At 42.3% G+C, this 22,237-nt stretch overlaps 1 protein-coding gene across 1 annotated transcript in view; it reads right to left on the reverse strand.

The window, feature by feature from the left end:
• LOC137652219 (hemocytin-like) overlaps positions 1-22,237 on the reverse strand; it is a 298,302-nt gene that overhangs the window by 95,381 nt on the left and 180,684 nt on the right. Inside the window, 6 exon segments of the mRNA XM_068385448.1 lie at positions 378-495; positions 678-784; positions 16,187-16,328; positions 17,585-17,701; positions 18,385-18,507; positions 20,130-20,227. Of these exon segments, the coding sequence (XP_068241549.1) occupies positions 378-495; positions 678-784; positions 16,187-16,328; positions 17,585-17,701; positions 18,385-18,507; positions 20,130-20,227 (705 nt within the window).

Below are 22,237 nucleotides of genomic sequence, written 5' to 3' on the forward strand. Positions count from 1 at the left end.
CAAACTAATACCACATTTGAATACAAAATAGAAAAAATGTCATTTATATGTCAAGCAAGCTTTAGCAGAGTTAAGTACTATACTTACATTTGATATATGAGAAATAAACCTAAGAAAAAAGTTCCAAAGAAATGACAAATGCTATATTTCAGCCAAAATTCTAAGATACTTGGTCAAAGGTAAGCTTATAGCAATAAAATCTGGTACCTTTATGTTTAAAGATACCAAGAAGGAGCACTGGAGAGCAAACACTAAGAAAATGGTATCCATAAGAATCCTTTAACTACAAATCTCTCAATGGTAAAACTATAAATGTGTAACCTTCATAAACCCCAATTACTATGATAAGTGAAATACTTTTATATTTGTAGTCTCACCTGAAACATTAGGTCTCATTGTTGTTAAAAGAGGTGGTAGAGTTGGTGGGGTCGTTAAGGCTCCTTCTAGTGAAACCTTGAACTCATCGCAATAACAGACAAAGCGAACTTCCATGTCCTTTGTAAGATTAGAACAAATTTTTAAAAATTTGAAGTACAGTACTGTAAATCCCAAATCCCTAAAGAAAGTATAGTTCAGTATTTCAATAGATAAACATTACTTTGTTAATGCTATTAGTAAATGGGTCAAGAAAAATCTGTCACTTAAAACATTCAAAGAAAAGTATAAAAGATACTTACTTCACATCCTGGGGTTTTAGGATTCTTGACACATTTTTTGTCGCAGGCAACTTTCTCCCCTTCACTAAAACCAAGGTCAAATGGCAAGAAGCTTGATAATGTTCCTTCTGTTTAAAAGAAAATTAAATGAACAAATGACTCCATTAACCCTTCTTGTGGTATGCACAGAACTTAATTGGCTGTTGCATATAATAATGGTTTACTTTTCTTTCAGAGGAATACAGTACTTGAAGGAAAAGTTAACATACAGTATTTAGAAAAAAAAAAAACCTGTTGATAGAGATAACCCAGAAGATTCTGTCTCTACCCACTGTATATGCAAATTATGCAGTTATGGCAGTCAAGAAACCCCTAAGGACTTTTGTTTCATAGGGTTCAAAATACATCACAAACTAATTCATATCTAAAAAAAAAAAAATGTATTTAACCAGCCACCCATTGACATACTACCGCTAATGTGTCATTGGGTAATTTGACAGGCCAGACAGTGCTACACTGGCCCCAGCATCCCTCTTTCTGGTCACGGATCATTTTTTTTTTTTGCCTATGCATACAATGATTAGTCTAGCCTATTCTTTCCACAATCATCTCTGGCCTCATACATCAAACAACACTGAGATTACTAAACAATTCTTCTTCACTCAAGGGATTAACTACTGCAATATAATTGTTCAGTGGCTACTTTCCTCTTGGTAAGGGTAGAAGAGACTAGATAGCCTCTATACCACGGTTTTCCACTGTCTTGGAGTAGAGTTCTCTTGTTTGAGGGTGCACTCGGGCATACTATTCTATCTTATTTTTCTCCCCCTAGTTTTTTGAAGTTTTTATAGTTTATACATAAAAGATTTATTTTAATGTTGTTACTCTTCTTAAAATATTTTCATTCAAGTGTTCCTTATTTATCATATAGTTTATTTACTTCCTTACTTCCTTTCCATACTTGGCTATTTTTTCCTGGTGGATCCCTTGGGGTTATACAGTAGTATCCTGCATTTGTAGCATAGTTACTACTAATAATAACAATACTGTAAAAATAATAATAATAATAATAATAATAATAATAATAATAATAATAATATGTTATTTTCATTAGTAAAATAAATTTTTGAATATACTTACCCGATGATCATGTAGCTGTCAACTCCGTTGCCCGACAGAAATCTACGGTCGGGATACGCCAGCGATCGCTATCCAGGTGGGGGTGTACTCAACAGCGCCATCTGTGGTCAGGTACTCAAGTACTTCTTGTCAACAAGAACTCAATTTTCTCCTCGGTCCACTGGTTCTCTATGGGGAGGAAGGGCGGGTCCTTAAATTCATGATCATCGGGTAAGTATATTCAATATTAAACTTACCCGATGATCATGTAGCTGATTCACACCCAGGGTGGTGGGTGGAGACCAGCATACATGTTAACAAAGAAGCTAAGTATCCCGTATTTCATTTTATTAGTTATTCAAAATAACAAACATAAAATAAATAAGTACCTGGTAAGGAAGTCGACTTGAACCATTACTCTGCCTTTATTAAGTACGTCTTCCTTACTGAGCGTAGCGGTCCTCTTAGGATGCTGAACGACTCTTAGGTGCTGAAGTATAAAGGGCTGCAACCCATACTAAAGGACCTCATCACAACCTCTAACCTAGGCGCTTCTCAAGAAAGAATTGACCACCCGCCAAATCAACCAGGATGCGGAAGGATTCTTAGCCGACCGTACAACCCAAAAACAACAATAAAAAGTATTCAAGGGAAAGGTTAAAAAGGTTATGGGATAATGGGAATGTAGTGGCTGAGCCCTCACCTACTACTGCACTCGCTGCTACGAATGGTCCCAGGGTGTAGCAGTTCTCGTAAAGAGACTGGACATCTTTGAGATAGAATGATGCGAACACTGACTTGCTTCTCCAATAGGTTGCATCCATAACACTCTGCAGAGAACGGTTCTGTTTGAAGGCCACTGAAGTAGCCACAGCTCTCACTTCATGTGTCCTTACCTTCAGCAAAGCAAGGTCTTCTTCCTTCAGATGAGAATGTGCTTCTCTAATCAGAAGCCTGATGTAGTAAGAAACTGCGTTCTTAGACATTGTCCTCCTAAAGGTTTTGACCTTCTTAGATAGTACCTAAGAGCTCTAACTGGGCAAAGTACTCTCTCCAGTTCGTTCCCCACCAAGTTGGACAGGCTTGGGATCTCGAACGACTTAGGCCAAGGACGCGAAGGAAGCTCGTTTTTAGCCAAAAAACCGAGCTGCAAGGAACATGTAGCCGTTTCAGATGTGAAACCTATGTTCCTGCTGAAGGCGTGGATCTCACTTACTCTTTTAGCTGTTGCTAAGCACACGAGGAAAAGAGTTTTTAATGTGAGGTCCTTAAAAGAGGCTGATTGGAGCGGTTCAAATCTTGATGACATAAGGAACCTTAGGACCACGTCTAGATTCCAGCCTGGAGTGGACAACCGACGTTCCTTTGAGGTCTCAAAGACCTAAGGAGGTCCTGCAGATCTTTGTTGGTGGAAAGATCCAAGCCTCTGTGGCGGAAAACCGCTGCCAACATACTTCTGTAACCCTTGATCGTAGGAGCTGATAGGGATCTTACGTTCCTTAGATGTAACAGGAAGTCAGCAATCTGGGTTACAGTGGTACTGGTTGAGGAAACTGCATTGGCCTTGCACCAGCTTCGGAAGACTTCCCATTTAGACTGATAGACTCTGAGAGTGGATGTCCTCCTTGCTCTGGCAATCGCTCTGGCTGCCTCCTTCGAAAAGCCTCTAGCTCTTGAGAGTCTTTCGATAGTCTGAAGGCAGTCAGACGAAGAGCGTGGAGGTTTGAGTGTACCTTCTTTACGTGAGGTTGACGCAGAAGGTCCACTCTTAGAGGAAGAGTCCTGGGAACGTCGACCAGCCATTGCAGTACCTCTGTGAACCATTCTCTCGCGGGCCAGAGGGGAGCAACCAACGTCAGCCGTGTCCCTTTGTGAGAGGCGAACTTCTGAAGTACCCTGTTGACAATCTTGAACGGCGGGAATGCATACAGGTCGAGATGGGACCAATCCAGCAGAAAGGCATCCACGTGAACTGCTGCTGGGTCTGGAATCGGAGAACAATACAACGGGAGCCTCTTGGTCATCGAGGTAGCGAACAGATCTATGGTTGGCTGACCCCACAGGGCCCAAAGTCTGCTGCAAACATTCTTGTGAAGGGTCCACTCTGTGGGGATGACCTGACCCTTCCGGCTGAGGCAATCTGCCATGACATTCATATCGCCCTGAATGAACCTCGTTACCAGCGTGAGCTTTCGATCTTTTGACCAAATGAGGAGGTCCCTTGCGATCTCGAACAACTTCCTCGAATGAGTCCCTCCCTGCTTGGAGATGTAAGCCAAGGCTGTGGTGTTGTCGGAGTTCACCTCCACCACCTTGTTTAGCTGGAGGGACTTGAAGTTTATCAAGGCCAGATGAACCGCCAACAACTCCTTGCAATTGATGTGAAGTGTCCTTTGCTCCTGATTCCATGTTCCCGAGCATTCCTGTCCGTCCAATGTCGCACCCCAGCCCGTGTCTGATGCGTCCGAGAAGAGACGGTGGTCGGGGGTCTGAACAGCCAAAGGTAGACCTTCCTTGAGAAGAATGCTGTTCTTCCACCACGATAGAGTAGACCTCATCTCTTCGGAAACAGGAACTGAGACCGTCTCTAGCGTCATGTCCTTTATCCAGTGAGCAGCCAGATGATACTGAAGGGGGCGGAGGTGGAGTCTCCCTAACTCGATGAACAGGGCCAGCGATGAAAGTGTCCCTGTTAGACTCATCCACTGCCTGACTGAGCATCGGTTCCTTCTCAGCATGCTCTGGATGCATTCTAGGGCTTGGTTGATCCTTGGGGCCGACGGAAAAGCCCGAAAAGCTCGACTCTGAATCTCCATACCCAGGTAGACAATGGTCTGGGATGGGACGAGCTGGGACTTCTCTAAATTGACCAGGAGGCCCAGTTCCTTGGTCAGATCCATAGTCCATCTGAGATTCTCCAGACAGCGACGACTTGTGGGAGCTCTTAAAAGCCAGTCGTCTAAATAGAGGGAGGCTCTGATGTCTGCCAAGTGAAGGAATTTCGCAATATTCCTCATCAGTCTGGTAAACACAAGAGGTGCCGTGCTTAAGCCAAAGCACAGGGCTTGGAACTGGTACACAACCTTTCCAAAGACGAATCTTAGGAAAGGTTGGGAGTCTGGATGGATGGGGACGTGAAAGTATGCGTCTTTCAGATCTAACGAGACCATCCAGTCCTCCTGCCTGACCGCTGCTAGGACCGACTTCGTCGTCTCCATCGTGAACGTCTGCTTGGTGACAAAAGCATTGAGAGCACTGACGTCCAGCACCGGTCTCCAACCTCCTGTCTTCTTGGCTACCAGGAAGAGACGGTTGTAAAAGCCCGGGGATTGATGATCCCGGACTATGACCACTGCTTCCTTTTAGCAAGAGCGACACCTCTTGTTGCAACGCTAGCCTCTTGTCCTTCTCCTTGTAGTTGGGAGAGAGGTTGATGGGAGACGTAGCTAGAGGGGGATTGCGGCAGAACGGAATTCTGTATCCCTCCCTTAGCCACTTCACAGACTGAGCGTCTGCACCTCTGCTCTCCCAAGCTTGCCAGAAGGTCTTGAGTCTGGCTCCTACTGCTGTCTGGAGAGGAAGGCAGTCAAAACTTGCCTTTTGCGGACTTGGAACCCTTCTTGGACTTGCCACGGTGACTGTCTGCACGGGTACCTCCTCTGCTGGAGGTTCTGCCACGAAAGGGCGGGATGAACCTAGAAGCAGGTGTATCAACTGCTGCAGGGCGGAAGGGTCTAGGCACGGAAGGTAAGGTTTTAGCCTTACGTGCAGAAGAAGCCATCAGATCATGAGTATCCTTCTGGATAAGTGAGGCAGCCATCCCCTTAATCAACTCCTCCGGAAACAGACACTTGGAGAGAGGAGCAAACAACAACTCTGACTTCTGGCAAGGAGTGATACCAGCAGATAAGAAGGAGCAAAGATGTTCTCTCTTCTTGAGGACTCCTGATACATATGAAGCCGCAAGTTCACCAGACCCATCCCAAATAGCCTTGTCCATGCTAGACATGATCAGCATGGCCGAGTCCTTATCTGAAGGGGAAGTCTTCCTGCTTAAGGCTCCCAAACACCAATCGAGGAAGTTGAATATTTCGAAGGCACGAAAGACTCCCTTCAACAGATGATCTAGATCTGAAAAGGACCAGCAGATCTTCGAACGTCTCATAGCCAATCTGCGGGGAGAGTCAACCAGACTTGAGAAGTCGGCCTGGGCAGAGGCAGGAACCCCCAAGCCAGGTTCCTCTCCCGTGGCATACCAGACGCTCGACTTAGAAGCAAGCTTGGGAGGAGGAAACACAAAAGAGGTCCTTCCCAGTTGCTTCTTGGAATGCAACCAGTCCCCCATAACCCTCAAAGCTCTCCTAGATGATCTGGCGAGCACAAGCTTGGTGAAGGCAGGCGCAGCAGACTGCATGCCCAGAGCAAACTCGGAGGGAGGAGAACGAGGGGTTGCAGACACAAAATGTTCAGGATACAAGTCCCTGAACAAGGCAAGGACTTTGCGAAAGTCTAAGGAGGGTGGCGAAGACTTGTGTCCTTCAACATCAGAGTGAGGTTCATCCAGATGAGCAGCTTCATCATCCGATACATCATCATCCGAAAGTTGAGTTGTGAGTGGCAAAGGCAGAGCAGCAAGCTGAACGGCTGAATCCTGCAGAACGGGTGCATGCGTACCTGCGGATCCATCATCATGCCTCTGCTGGACAGTCTGCGAGCTGGCAACAACAAAAGCAGAGGGCTGGTGTGTGGGAGGGGCTGCGGTGGGCTGAGGAGCATGCGGTATGGTATGCAGAGCATGCTGTAAGGTATGCGGCTCATGCTGCATGGTATGCGGAGCATGCTGTAAGGTCTGCAGAGCATGCTGCATGGGCTGAGGAGAATGCCACATAGTGCTGGAACCCGGCAACTCCTGATGCGGCAGCTCACGCATGTTAGCAGATGGTGCAGCAAGAACATGCGTCTGGCAGGGAGGACTGCGCATCGGTGGAGGAGCTCTCACAGGTGGGGTGTGGGAGCAGGCAGCCGCAGTATCTGCTGAGCGCACAACCTCTGCGGGTTGTAGGTTAACAGGAGAGGTGTTAACCTTCTCGGCATGATACTCCTGCATGAATGCCACAAGCTGAGACTGCATAGTCTGCAGCATGGACCACTTAGGGTCTACTGTGGTTGGAGCAACAACAGACGGAGCAGTAGCCTGTTGAGGGACCACTCTACCTCTCTTGGGAGGTGTGCAGTCATCAGATGACTGTGGCGAGTCCGAACTGACCCAGTGGCTACACCTGGGCCGTTGGACTAGCTCGGAAGGGACCTTACGTTTGAGCGATCGTGAGACCTTGGTCCACCGTTTCCTCCTGGAAACTTCTTCCACAGACGAGGAATGTAAGGGCTCATTCGTCTGTATGTGGATGGGACGATCCTTAACAGATACGTCCGCAACCACTGAGGATACATCCGTGCGCCGATCAAGGCCTGCCGAACCCTTTGGTCCTTCGACATTGCTTCTCCCCTGGGCTTGGGAGCTTGCAAGAGGTCCCGGACTGGGAGGACGACTGGCACGCACAGATGTATCCTCATGCGCAACACTGACACTGACACTATGCACATCACTAGCACTAACACTTCCCACTGCACTCTTCGCTTTCAGCTCTCTGACATCTGCCAAGAGCTGATTGCGGTCACTAACCAACGACTCCACCTTCTCACCGAGAGCCTGAATGGCACGCAACATATCAGCCATTGCAGGCTGAGCACTCGTAGCAGGTTCGGGAGTCACCACCACAGGGGAAGGAAAAGGTTGAGGGGCATGGGGAGAGGAAAAATCCACAGAGCGAGAAGAACTCCTCCTATCTCTCTCCTTCTCTAACCTACGTGCATATCTAAGGAATTCGTTAAAATCGAATTCCGAAAGCCCAGCACATTCCCCACATCGATCTTCCAATTGACAGGATTTACCCCTACAATTGGAACATACGGTGTGAGGATCTATAGAGGCCTTCGGAAGACGCCTAGTACAAGTCCTAACACTACACTGCCTGTATTTAGGAACTTGGGAATGGTCAGACATCTTGAATTTAGAAGTAGTCAAGGGGGAATTCCAAAATTAAGCAAAGTTCGTTAACCAATAAATCAAATTAATTCCAAAAGCTTGCTAAGCTAAGGATAAAGCTTCCTGAACAGCGAAGGCTAAACTTTAGAGCAAATACATCACCACATCGTGAACAAAAGACTCCAAAATCAACAGCGTATCCAAGTAGGTCTTGCCGGCGGCACGACAGAGGAAAAATTGAGTTCTTGTTGACAAGAAGTACTTGAATACCTGACCACAGATGGCGCTGTTGAGTACACCCCCACCTGGATAGCGATCGCTGGCGTATCCCGACCGTAGATTTCTGTCGGGCAACGGAGTTGACAGCTACATGATCATCGGGTAAGTTTAATATTGAAAAAATAATAATAATAAGGAAAAAGGCTCACTTCACTTACAATATACCCTTCAACCAGGGTTTACTAACAAATTCAGAGAGAAGACAACTTTATATACAATAAAATTTATCACAACCTATTAGAGGTGTATGTTGAACAGATACAACAGAAAAACTAATAACAAAGAGGCTCTGATGCTTCACGTCTTACCAATAATTGCTACTGTATCACATTACTGTAAAATGATATTTTAATTATAAAATAAATTTTTGAATATACTTACCCGGTGAATATATAATAGCTGAACCTCCGGCGGCTCGACAGAAAAAACACAAAAACTCGCGAGCGATCGCTATGAAGGTTGCGGGTGTGCCCACTAGCGCCAACTATCGGCCAGATACCGCATATACATGAAAACAGACCCAATTCTTCTCATCCCGCTGGGTCTCTATCGGGGAGGAAGGGGGGGCCTTTAATTTATATATTCACCGGGTAAGTATATTAAAAAATTTATTTTATAATTAAAATATCATTTTTAAATATTTAACTTAGCCGGTGAATATATAATAGCTGATTCACACCCATGGTGGTGGGTAGAGACCAGAGTTAATTAAGTTTACAGCGTATATGCTTAGAGTTTTTGACAGTTATATCATAACAAAACCCAAATATATAAAGGTACCTGGTAAGGAAGTCGACTTAGACGATTACTCTGCCTTATTAGTCTGTCTTCCTCACGAAGCCCAGCGATCCTCTTAGGATGCTGAAAGACTCCCAGGAGCTGAAGTATCAAGGGCTGCAACCCATACAACAGGACCTCATCAAACCCCTAATCTGGGCGCTCTCAAGAAATGACATTTGACCACCCGCCAAATCAAAAAAGGATGCGAAAGGCTTCTTAGCCTTCCGTACAACCCAATTAAAAAACATTTCAAGAGCAGATTAAAAGGATATTGGAATTAAGGGAATGTAGTGGTAGAACCCTTACCCACTACTGCATTCGCTGTAACGAATGGACCCAGTGTGTAGCAGTCCTCGTAAAGAGTCTGGACATCTTTTAAGTAAAATGACGCGAATACCGACTTGCTTCTCCAAACGGTCGCGTCCATAATACTTTGCAGAGATTTATTTTGCTTAAAGGACACGGAAGTTGCTATAGCTCTTATTTCGTGCGTCTTAACCTTAAGCAAGCATCGGTCTTTTTCGTTCAAGTGAGAATGAGCCTCTCGTATTAAAAGTCTGATAAAATATGAAAAAGCATTCTTTGACATAGGCAATGATGGTTTCTTAACTGAGCACCATAAAGCCTCAGATCCACCTCGTAAGGACTTAGTACGAGCTAAGTAGAACTTAAGAGCTCTAACTGGACACAGCACTCTTTCAAGTTCGTTGCCTACGATCTCTGACAGGCAAGGTATATCAAAAGACTTAGGCCAAGGACGAGAAGGCAGTTCATTTTTGGCCAGGAAACCAAGTTGAAGTGAACATGTGGCTTTTTCTGTAGAAAAGCCGATGTTCTTACTGAAGGCAGGAATTTCACTGACCCTTTTAGCCGAAGCCAAGCACACTAGGAAAAGCGTCTCGAGGGTGAGATCCTTCAGGGAGGCTGAATGTAATGGCTGAAACCTGTCTGACATGAGGAACCTTAGGACCACGTCTAAGTTCCATCCAGGAGTTGCCAAACGACGTTCCTTAGAGGTCTCGAAAGACTTAAGGAGATCTTGGAGATCTTTATTGTTGGAAAGATCTAAGCCTCTATGACGAAAGACCGAAGCCAACATGCTCCTGTAGCCCTTAATCGTGGGAGCTGAGAGGGAGCGAACATTTCTCAGATGTAAAAGAAAATCTCCGATTGGGCTACAGAGGTACTGGAAGAGGACATAGATGCTGGCTTGTACCAATCTCGAAAGACTTCCCACTTCGACTGGTATACTCTGATGGTAGAAGCTCTCCTAGCTCTCGCAATTGCACTGGCTGCCTCCTTCGAAAAGCCTCGAGCTCTTGAGAGTCTCTCGATAGTCTGAAGGCAGTCAGACGAAGCGCGGGGAGGCTTTGATGAACATTCTTTACGTGGGGCTGACGTAAGAGATCTACCCTTAGAGGAAGACTTCTTGGAATGTCTACCAGCCATTGAAGTACTTCGGTGAACCACTCTCTCGCGGGCCAGAGGGTAGCAACCAATGTCAACCTTGTCCCTTCGTGAGAGGCGAACTTCTGCAGTACCTTGTTGACTATCTTGAATGGTGGGAATGCATATAAGTCCAGATGAGACCAATCCAGTAGAAACGCGTCTATGTGGATTGCTTCTGTATCTAGGACTGGTGAGCAATAGATTGGTAACCTTTTGGTCAACGAGGAGGCAAAGAGGTCTATAGTGGGTTGACCCCAAGTAGCCCAAAGACTCTTGCCCACGTCCTTGTGGAGGGTCCATTCCGTGGGTATCACCTGACCCCTCCGACTGAGACAGTCTGCCAAGACGTTCAAGTCCCCCTGGATGAATCTCGTCAACAGGGAGATGCCTCGATTTCTTGACCATATGAGAAGGTCCCTTGCGATCTCGTACAGCGTGAGGGAGTGTGTGCCTCCTTGCTTGGAGATGTACGCCAAAGCTGTGGTGTTGTCTGAGTTGACCTCTACCACTTAGTTTCGAAGAAAGCTTTCGAATTTCATCAAGGCCAAGTGGACTGCTAATAGCTCCTTGCCGTTGATGTGCATGCTCTTCTGACTTGAAGTCCACAGACCCGAGCATTCCCGACCGTCCAGGGTCGCACCCCAACCCAAATCCGACGCGTCTGAGAACAACACGTGGTTTGGGTTCTTGACTGCTAGGGATAGTCCCTCTCTCAGACTGATATTGCTGTCCCACCATTTCAGGCATGCCTTTACTGGTTCGGAGACTGGGAATGATACCGTCTCTAACGTCTTGTCCTTGTTCCAGTGAGAGGCTAGATGGAACTGGAGAGGCCGAAGGTGTAGTCTCCCAAGCGAGACAAACTGCTCCAGGGATGAGAGAGTCCCTACGAGACTGTTCCAACTCCTGACTGAACAAACGTTCTCTTTTCAGCATTAGTTGGACTTCGAGCAGGGCTTGTTCTATTCGGGTGGCAGACGGAAAAGCCCGAAAAAACTGGACTGCGAATCTCCATCCCCAAATATAGAATAATCTGGGATGGGATCAGTTGGGACTTTTCTAGGTTGACCAAAAGTCCCAACTCCCTGGCCAGACTCAACGTCCAATGTAGATCCTGCAGACAGCGAAGACTGGACGATGCTCTGAGAAGCCAGTCGTCCAAGTACAGGGAGGCTCGGATTCCCGATAGATGGAGGGATTTTGCCACATTCCTCATGAGCCTCGTAAACACGAGAGGAACAGGACTGAGGCCAAAGCACAGGGCTCGAAACTGGTACCCCACATTCCTGTAAACAAACCTCAGAAACGGTTGGGAATCCGGGTGTATAGGAATGTGGAAGTATGCCTCCTGAAGGTCGAGAGAGACCATCCAGTCGCCTTCCATTAATGCTGTCAAGACAGCCTGGTAGACTTCATCGTGAAGTTTGTCTTGACAATGAACACATTGAGCGCACTTGCCTCTTACGTACTCCTGCAGTGAACATGGCTGCCAGATTATTGGAGCCATCCCTGATAGACTTGTTCCTGCAGAGAACGTGGCTGTCAGATTATTGGAGCAATCCCTGATAGCCTTGTTTATGCATGACATAATTGTACAGCAAAACTTCAAACGCTCGAAAAAAACTCCTAACAGGAGATGGTCTAGCTCTGAAGCCTACCATAAAATCTTGGAGCGTCTCAAGGCCAGGGGCCAGGGAGAGTCTATGAGGTTTGAGAAGTCTATCTGGGCAGAGGAAGGAACTCCCAAGCCGAGAACTTCTCCCGTGTCATATCAGACTCTCGCTCTATAAGCCAGCTTAAGAGTAGGGAAAAGCAAAGGCTGTCTCCCCCAAACTCCTCCTGGTGATTAACCAGTCGCCTAGCAAACGTAAAGCTCTCTTAGAAGAGCGAGAGAGCACTAGCTTAGAAAACAACGGCTTCGAAGTAACTAGGCCTAGTGTAAACTCTGACGTTTAGGCGAACGAGGAGCAGCAGTTACCAAAAAGATCCGGACAAAGATCCTTAAAAATCAGCATGATTTATTTAAAGTCCATAGAGGGCTGAGCAGCTTTAGGCTCCTCTCCGTCTGACAGAGTCCTCAAGGGAATATCAGTAGGAGGGGGATCAGCAACTTCCTCATCTGAAGGAACCTTGTCCGACAATTGCCGAGTCTCAAGCAAGGGAGAGACCTGCCGTGGTGGCAATGCTTGACAAGCAGAGTCCACACGCAAAGGAGCAACAGTAGCAGTCAAGGACGCTATGTCATGTAACTGCTTAAAGGACTGACCAGCAACAACAACAGGTGCGGGAGGACGCTCGACGTCAACTCGAGACTGCCTTGACTGCCTAGACTGAGCAGTCAAAACAACTCTTGACTGCAGTGCTTGACACTCAACGTCAAAACAAGTCAACTATGCTGGTTGGCGAACGTCCTGAACGTCAACAAGAGCAAGCGGCAGCGGCTGAACGTCCACAAGCGGCTGAGAGTCAACACGGGACTGCATCGAGTGAGGCTCTACAAAACATGATTGACGTGACTTTGTAACGTCAATGTCAACAGGACGAGCAAAGGCTCGTTTGGGCGGCTGACGGCCAGGATCTCGATCAGCTAAGCGGCGAGGATCATCGTGAACCTGCTCAGCAGAATAGTACTCCATAAGAGAGGCAAGCTTATTCTGCATGTCTTGCAGTACAACCCATTCAGGATCAACGGGAATGGGTGCGGTAAGAGACGAGGGTAACGTCTGTGACTGCAAAACCTTGCCTACAATAGGACTCTCGGAGCCTGTGTTACGCTTTTGTTTAGGCGGCGAGCAGTCTTCCGATGACTGCATAGGGTCAGAGCTGTCCCAATGGCTACAACCAGGACGCTGGACCTGTCCTGAAGGGACTGACTTTCGCTTAAAGGGCCTCGAAACCTTGCTCCACGGTTTCTTACGCGAAAAGCCTTCGGATGACGAGGAGAAAAACGTCTCGCTCGTCTTATGGTAGGGGCGGTCTTGATGAGACACGCCTGAAACCATAGAGGGAACGTCTGTTCGCTGATCAAAGCCTCTCGAACCCATAAGTCGTACGACATTACTTCTCCCCTGGGCTTGGGAGCTTGCAAGAGGTCCCGGACTAGGCGAACGACAGGCACGAACAGACGAACCCTCGGTCGCAACACTGATAACACTTCGCGCAATTATCACTTTATCACTACGATTTTCTGTTTTGCACTTACTTCACTGAAATCGAATTTTTCAACAATTCACATTAGGCATGAATAAAACTGATTTCTACCTGAAGCACGCAATTCTACCCTACATCAAAAGGTTATAATTGCGAAATAAGTCGTATAATGTAAGCACATTAATACAAGCAAAAAACAGTAAACATATATTAAGATAAAAAGAACAGTGACTGGGGATGAGACTAAACACTAGTTCATTCAAAACTATGTTTTCAATCTCTCACCGTACAGTGCCTTGGGACGAGAATAAAAACTAAAAACGTTTTATCCTTTCTCCCCGTACAGAGACTTGGGACGAGAGTAAAAAACTGACTCGAGAACGTTACTCGCTTGGGACGAGAATAAAGATCGGAACGTTCTCTCTTCCTCTCTCTCTCTCCGTCTCTCTCTCTCTCTCTTGATTTCACACCGAAGAGAAAAGCCCACTCACCTTTCGTCAATAAACAGGTTATTTGACCAAAGGAAAAAACTGAAAGGACTAAGAAAATTAAAATTAACAAGTTCCTTTAAATTAGTATTTAAAACATTTAAGTTTGAAAGAAGAATGAACAAAACGTCAGAATCGATTTACTCTTTCTGCAAAGTGAAACCGTGATTCTCTCTCTCTCTCTATCGTAACGATAGAGCGCTAACTGCGTAGCATAAATAAACCAAACGTTAGTTCATCTTTGAAACAGTACGAAGACTATTCAAAGAAAATCTTTCATAAAATATCTACTAAAAAAATATTCATTTAATAAGTTTTAAATCATTTGCTCTGTAAAAGTTATTGAAAGGGCTCAACGTTGTTTAACTTTGGTTTCCAAGTTAGGACCGCCTACTCTCGGATTAGGGGAGGAATAGGTAAGGTCGCATATAAACAAATCATTAAAATTTATCTTGATGTTTATTATAAATGGAAAGCTAATCGAAGAGGCCTAATAAAGGCGGTTGAGATATAAAATATATAGAGGAAAATCTATAATTAACAACAACAATTTATAACGTGATAAGATAATTGCTAAAAGCCTAAAACACACTTCCGTACTAAGGGAAGGGTCGGCCATTTTTAAAAGTCAAAGAAAGTCCAAAAAACAATCCAAAGTCATCAACAATTAAATCTATCCAAAAAAGAGTTCAAGATTTAAGTTGAAGATAAAACACCTGCACTGCGAAAGCTCAAACCAAAATGAAGTACTTCACCAAGTCTGTTGAAAAACTCCAGGTTATACAGCGAGTAATGGTACGTCTTGTCGTTCAGACCGACAGAGAAGAATTGGGTCTGTTTACATGTATATGCGGTATCTGGCCGATAGTTGGCGCTAGTGGGCACACCCGCAACCTTCATAGCGATCGCTCGCGAGTTTTTGTGTTTTTTCTGTCGAGCCGCCAGAGGCTCAGCTATTATATATTCACCGGCTAAGTTAAATATTTAAAAAGAGGCATATGTCTATTGAACGGGAAAGCAGCAGTATGAAAATTGGAGGAGGTTCATAGAGATAATAAGGGACCACAAATAACGTTTTGCGTAGAAGCCCCCAAGCAGTGTTTTATAAGAACCCCCTTAATGCTAGAAACATAATAATTCTGATAAATTCAAATGTCTAATACATTAAAATGAAAAACCTATATAGAAAAATAATACAGCTGATAAAGAAATTCCACCAGGATATTGATATAGGGGGGATGAATTTTAAATTACATCTGATTTTTACCTCTGAGTTAGACTCCCTGCATTATTCTAAAACTGTGAACAGTGTAAGCAGTTATAGGTGTGTTTAAAAATATATGTAAAGCCAGTCTTCTTACCCAGTATTTCAGGCTTTACTCGGAAACAGGGGTGCTTTACCTCTAAGGATCTTTGTCAAATATTTCACTAAAATTCTTTGAAAGAACTAAAAATAAAGAACTGCTCTTAATAGTATGTGGACTGTATAAAACTTTTTTTTAAATTATTACATCTAAATTGTCCAGAAAGAACCTTCAATTCAAAACCAAAACTCTTCTTCCAAAGTTTTTAAAAGCAAATCTATACCACTGGCTACCTAACACTGAAGAAGTAGAGCAATGAGGTACAAGTAATAAAAAGTTTTTTACAGACAATGCAACGTGGAAAATTATACAATATTTAAGATAAACTTATACCTACAGAAATTCATAGAGAAGGTTTCTTTTTAGTGTAAATAAAAAAATACACTTTGTGCACAATAACATGAAATTCACATAGATAATGACATAGATATTTTCTTGAAACAAAAATCTACCAATATACAAACTGAAAATGAACATTGCATCTAGAAAGCATTAGATTAAGATAAAGAGTTAATAACATGTTTCTTTGTACCATACTGCCCTTGAAAAAATTTACCAAAATACTGTATATACAAACAGAAGAATTAATTAATATACTGTACTGTATAAACGAATAACTATTAATAATAAAAAATCTTGTGTAAAAAATAAAAATTTTCAAGTGCAGTACACTACTGAGTAATTAGTCCATATATGAATTAAATAGCCAAAAATAAAATCTCTCTAGTGGGAAAAAAACACCACTTAAGTCAAATTGATTTGAAGGTAATGAAAGACTTAGCCTATGGAAAAAGAAGAGTATAATTAACATTCAAAATACCATTTCTATTTTCATGAAAACAATCAAATGCTTACTGGTCTTTATGCGGCAATCAATTTTGTGAGGGTACTTGCACATTGAGGGGTGCCTTTCACGGACAGCAGTGATCAAGTCCTTTGATTCTTCAGATGGTTCGCCACTCACCCAGGAGCTCCATTCTCCACAATTGAAGGTAGGCTGTAGGGACAATATTTTTTGTAGCATAATTCTGGATTTTCCCTCTTTCAAATAGAATGTACATGGTTCTCCAAACTGGATGATAGATCTAATTTACAATTATATCTCGAATAAATATGATTAGGAACGAAGTAGTGAGGGTGAGAACGGGTGTAAGAAATGAGTTAGCAGTTAGAGTGGATATGAATGTGTTGAGGTGGTTTGGTCATGTTGAGAGAATGGAAAAGGGCTGTCTGCTAAAGGAGGTGATGAATACAAGAGTTGATGGGAGAAGTACAAGAGGAAGGCCAAGGTTTGGGTGGATGGATGGAGTGAAGGAAGCTCTGGGTGATAGGAGGATAGATGTGAGAGGCAAGAGAGCATGCTAGAAATAGGAATGAATGATGAGAGATTGTGACGCAGTTCTGGTAGGCCCTGCTGCTTCCTCCTGTCACCTTGGATGACTGCGGAGGTAGCAGCAGTAGGGGATTCAGCGTTATGAAGCTTCATCTGTGGTGGATAACAGGGGAGGGTAGGCTGTGGCAACCTAGCAGTACCAGCCGAACTCAGTTGAGTCCCTTGTCAGGCTGGGAGGAGCGTAGAGAGGAAAGGTCCCCTTTTTTCAATTGTTTGATGTTGGCTACCCCCAAAATGGGGGATGTGCCTTTGAATATGTATGTATTATGTATGTATAACTTAAATTGCCATTTTTATTTCATTTAAATTAAATAACAAGTGATATGAATGATTCTCCACACAGGTAAAATTTACCACAGCTTAATTGAAAAGAAACTGGTTTTCAAAATGGCAAAATAGTTTTATGGTAAGCTTCCTATAAAAAATCAGGCAACGAGAGAGAAGCCTTATAAAAAATCAGGGGGTTTCATAAAAATATATGGTACTTTATAGTTGAAATCAATAATTATTTGGTAAAACTGACCGTAGTACTTATCAGGAGGTTTTTCTGTAGACAAAACAAGTGATACAAATGGATCTTCCTCTCAAGATTATAAGTGAAATCAAAATCTTAATTTTACATAATGAGAAGCCAATATATTCAAATAGTGCATCATAATGAAAATTATGAAAAAAAAACTTTTGTCAGCTAGAAATAGATAGTATAGTTAGTCTTTAAATTGAATGATAGATACTAACTTGTCATAGAAGTTAATTTTCATTACTACATTGATATGACTGACTCTATGCCAGCCAAATTTTTGTTATTAAATAAAAAAAAAATCAACAATGAAAACTAAAAGAAACAGAAAAAATCTTACGGTTTCAGTAGCATTCAAAGGCTCTGATGTTGTCGGAGTACAGATGAACGAACATACCAAAATATTATCACTGCACTGGCAGACCTCACATTCATTGAGTCGGAAGACACGGCCAGGCTGGAATAAAAACAAAAATAATGAACTTCATATATCAAATCACAGCATCTGGTGACTTGCTTGTAATGGAAGTTGCTAGGTTAAAACTTGTTTTGATAGGCCGATTCTAAAACCTTTTGTGTTATATATTTCTACTAATTTTTATAAGCAGGTAGTGTCATTATGAAATTTCTTATTACAGGTTTATGCTGCTCTTTGTAAAAACTATGAAAAAACAGCAATGTAATATGATATTGATCTTACATATACAGCATTGGATGTTACCAAAATGACACATTACAAAATCAACATCACTAAAATACACGATTTGAAATCCTGTACGAATTTGAAATGAAATAACATGATAATAAATTTTTGGATAAATTGTACTTCTAGACAAGTTTATGCAGTGGTGATAATAATTTACACATTAATATCACATAAAATTTACAGATTAACATTAAAAGGAATTCAAATGAAGTGCAACAATAGACGCTAAACCAAAAATATGTCACCATATGAAGTAAATATACTCGAAATGTATGAGAAAAGTTTGCTAATTTTCCTGTCAAATACAGTTTCCAAATGTACCCCTTATTCTTGAGGATATATCACTAAGTCCCATGAAAATTCATAAAATTTCTGGAAAAAGAAAAACAGTAAAAGACTCGGTTCAAAGAAGTTTGCTAAATCTTGAGACTTACTGGTGCAGACATTCCATTCTCCAGAATGCAATTGCAGTCTTCGCGAGGGACGCAAGTATTGCTATCCCTGAGAAACTGGCCTGGAGGACATCTGGTACATGCACTAGCATATTGGTCTTGTCGCTGCAGTAAAGCAAAGAAGTGTATTAAATTACACTGTATTAACAGCATGTAAATTCCAATCCCTAGTTTAGTTATTGAGACTATTCTATTCAGTCTCACAACAACTCTTTAAACTAAATGGTATCTTTTAAAGCTAAATTGATTGATATTATTGGCAGGGTTGCAGTTAAGTATATAGCTTAATAAAGCCAAATTAATGTCTTTATTTCAAGGAAGAAGAATAATTAAATCAGAATTAATATAAAATTTATGATAATTGATAATCTCATTTGTATGAAAAAAAAAATCCATTTTTTTTCTATAATACTAAATATTTCAAACAGGAAATGTAGACTCAATGTCAGTGTCAACCTTTTTTTCTGACCACTGGTTATGAATGCAGTGTATTTTTACCCATTGAAATGGACTGAAAAGCTATGTTGGAGGACAAATGGTAAACAGTGCAAGGAAAAAGAAACATGGTGGTGAATCAAGAGGTTCAAACAGCTGTGAAGCAAAAGAGCATAGCCAGACGTTGAGAAAAAGATAACAACCAAACTAGTGAGGAATATACTGTAGATGGAATATTGGATCCTTTGACTGGCTTTCTCTGATTACAGCTCATTTTTTTTCTTTGCCTACACATACACCGAGTAGTCTAGCCTATTCTTTTCCCCTTCTCCTCTGTCCTCATACACCTGACAATACTAAGATTAGCAAACAGTACTTCTTCACTCAAGGGGTTAACTACTGCAATGTAATTGTTCAGTGGCTACTTCCTCTCAGTAAGGGTAGAAGAGGCTCTTTAGCTATTGGTGAGCAGCTCTTCTAGAAGGAAACTCCAAAATCAAACCATTGTTCTCTAGCCTTGGGTAGTGCCATAGTCTCTGTACCATGGTTTCCACTGTCTTGGGTTAGAGTTCTCTTGCTTGAGGGTACATTCGAGCATGCTCTTTCTATCTTGTTTCTCTTCCTCTTGTTTTAATGAAGTTTTTATAGTTAATATATGATAGATCTAATTTAATGTTGCTAATTATCTTAAAATGTTTTATTTTGGTTGTTATTACTTCTCTTGCAGTTTAATTATTTCCTAGTTTCCTTTCCTCACTGGGCTATTTTTCCTTGTTGGAGCCCTTGGGCTTATAGCATCATGCTTTTCCAACAAGGGTTGTGGCTTAGCTAGTAATAATAATAATAATAATAATAATAATAATAATAATAATAATAATAATAATAATAATAATAAAGAGGGAACAAAGAGAATGATAGTGATTACATATGAACAGGACCTAGTGCATGAGAATTAAGAAAAGAATTAGGTGTACTACTCTGGGCTATTTTTCCCTGTTGGAGCCCTTGGGCTTATAGCATCATAGTTTTCCAACTAGGGTTGTGGCTTAGCTAGTAATAATAATAATAATAATAATAATAATAATAATAAAGGGATTTTGACGAAGGAAAAATCTATTTCTGGACGAAGGAAAAATCTATTTCTGCACGAAGGAAGAAGGAAACAAAGAGAATGATAGCAATTACATATGAACAGTACCTAGTGCATGAGAATTAAGAAAACAATTAAGTGTAGTACTCTGCATTCAAATACCATGAAATTTATTCACAAAAAAAATTGTATTTTTACTTACTTGGCATTCCTTAACTTTTTGGAGTTTACTTCGGTGATATCCACAAACGTTTTCACAGGGTACTGCATTTTCTATAAGGTTCTTTGTGGGAGGGCAAACTGTGAAAAGGATCAGAAGTAGCAATTAAGACTACTTTTAATTTTATTGAAAATGACTGCTATAAATTAACCAAAATCTTATATATACTTAAATACATGTTATTTACATTTCTTAACAGCCCGTTTTAAAAATGTAAATATAACAACAAATTACGTAGGGCATTCTATACTCGCTCGTCAATGTAGGATCCTGAATTAAATTGTGCCAATAGTAAGCAAGCAACTATATATTTTTAAGCCAATCGTCCCTTCACAAGATGGTTTATTTGTTAGGTATTTCTAAAGTTAACAGTAGTAAACAGTGGAGTACATTAACAAATACTGTAACAATATCAGATGTTTGTAAGTGATCTGTAAAAACACAAAATTTGGAAATAATTTGTATTTTTCATTGATACAAACCTTGATTTATTTAAGTGATCTGTAAAAACACAAAATTTGGAAATAATTTGTATTTTTCCTTGATACAAACCTTGATTTATTTATGTGGATACATTTTTGCCAGAGCTTGAAGGCAGCCATTAGATTAAAAGTGAGAGGGGGCAACCATACCTAACCACTATAGTGGGTAGGTATGGGGTGGCTGGGAAGTACCCAGCCACCTATATCTACTCACGGTTCAGTGAACCATGTCACTTTTTTATTGCAGGAAGGACTCATCGGGGGACAAGTGATGGAAGGACAATTTATATAAATAACCCCAGGTTTGTATTAGGGAAAAATACAAATCATCACAAATCTATCATTTGTTCCTATACTAACAAACCTTATATTATTTATGTAGATGACTCACCCTTAGGTGGGTGGTAAGTTCGACTACTGGCTTAAGTCATTGACCCAGGTTTGCCTAGTACAGTATTAGACTGTAATCAAGGGAAATCTTGCCCCCTCCCTTATCAATACAAAGTGAGAATGATAACGGCCTGAGCAACACAAGTAGTTGTGAGAGATAGTATATGAACGTTTAAGTATGAATGTTCCTAGCTTAAATAGTAACTTTACACATAAACATAGAAGTTTCCCAAGGCCTACCTCATGGGAGGCGTTGGGAACGTGTACAAGTACAGTATGTAATAATAAACTATATTAAGTTACACAAGGGAAGTGGTTATTATCTGCAGAGGTTGAAGCCAGCTTGCAAAGGGACCCATGGTGGTGTTCCCCAAGAGAGGGGGAAAATGAAGAAAGGAAAAGAGCCAGACATACTTTCATTCATCCCAGACTTACCCTGGGTAACCAATGCCCTTGCTACTTGTCCAACAAGGAGCCCGAAGTATTCTTAAACCGCTTGTGTAACAACCACAGGAGCAATAGAGAAACTGTATTGGGTCTTCTGGGGGTCACATCTTGCAAGTAGGGCGAGGTGAAGATCAGACACCTTTTCACCCTAACAATGGCATGGCCTGCGTCACAAAGGAGCTGCTTCTAAACGCTATGGGCAGATTCTGCCCTAAAACATTATGAGCTCTGGGTCACCTCTATGAGGAGAAGGAGAGGGATTCTGGGACTGGTATACGGCCTGCGTGTCCCAGTCACAGACGAGATCCTTATAAGCCTCCTTTGACTTTCCTAGCGTTAGCGAAGCATGGTGAACCTTTGGAGTAAGCTTTTATTGTTTTCCTGAGGTATGGCCTCAATACAATCACTGACGTGTAAAAGGAGGACTCAACGACAGGTATATGACCCAATAGTCTGACGAACTCCCTTTGGGCCTCCTAGGGTTGGCGAAACGTGCTGTACCCTTGGGGCTAGGTAAAGCATCCTCCTCGAGGTATGACCTCAAGTTAATTACTTGCATAACAGCCTTGATTACAAAGCGGTGGGTTTCCAGTACAGAGGGCTTGAACCTCAGGTTCAAGCTATCCAGAAAAAAATTGGATGTAGCTTGGTTTCTCCCCATATAGCTGAGGCATTGAGATAGGACCATATGGTACGCCTCTCTTCTTGGTCGAGGGCCACACCGGGAAAGAACTGTCCTCAGGATCAGCAGATCTGTTTATTTGAGTGTCC

The sequence above is a fragment of the Palaemon carinicauda genome, chromosome 13, assembly GCF_036898095.1.
Source record: "Palaemon carinicauda isolate YSFRI2023 chromosome 13, ASM3689809v2, whole genome shotgun sequence".
NCBI lineage: Eukaryota > Metazoa > Arthropoda > Malacostraca > Decapoda > Palaemonidae > Palaemon > Palaemon carinicauda.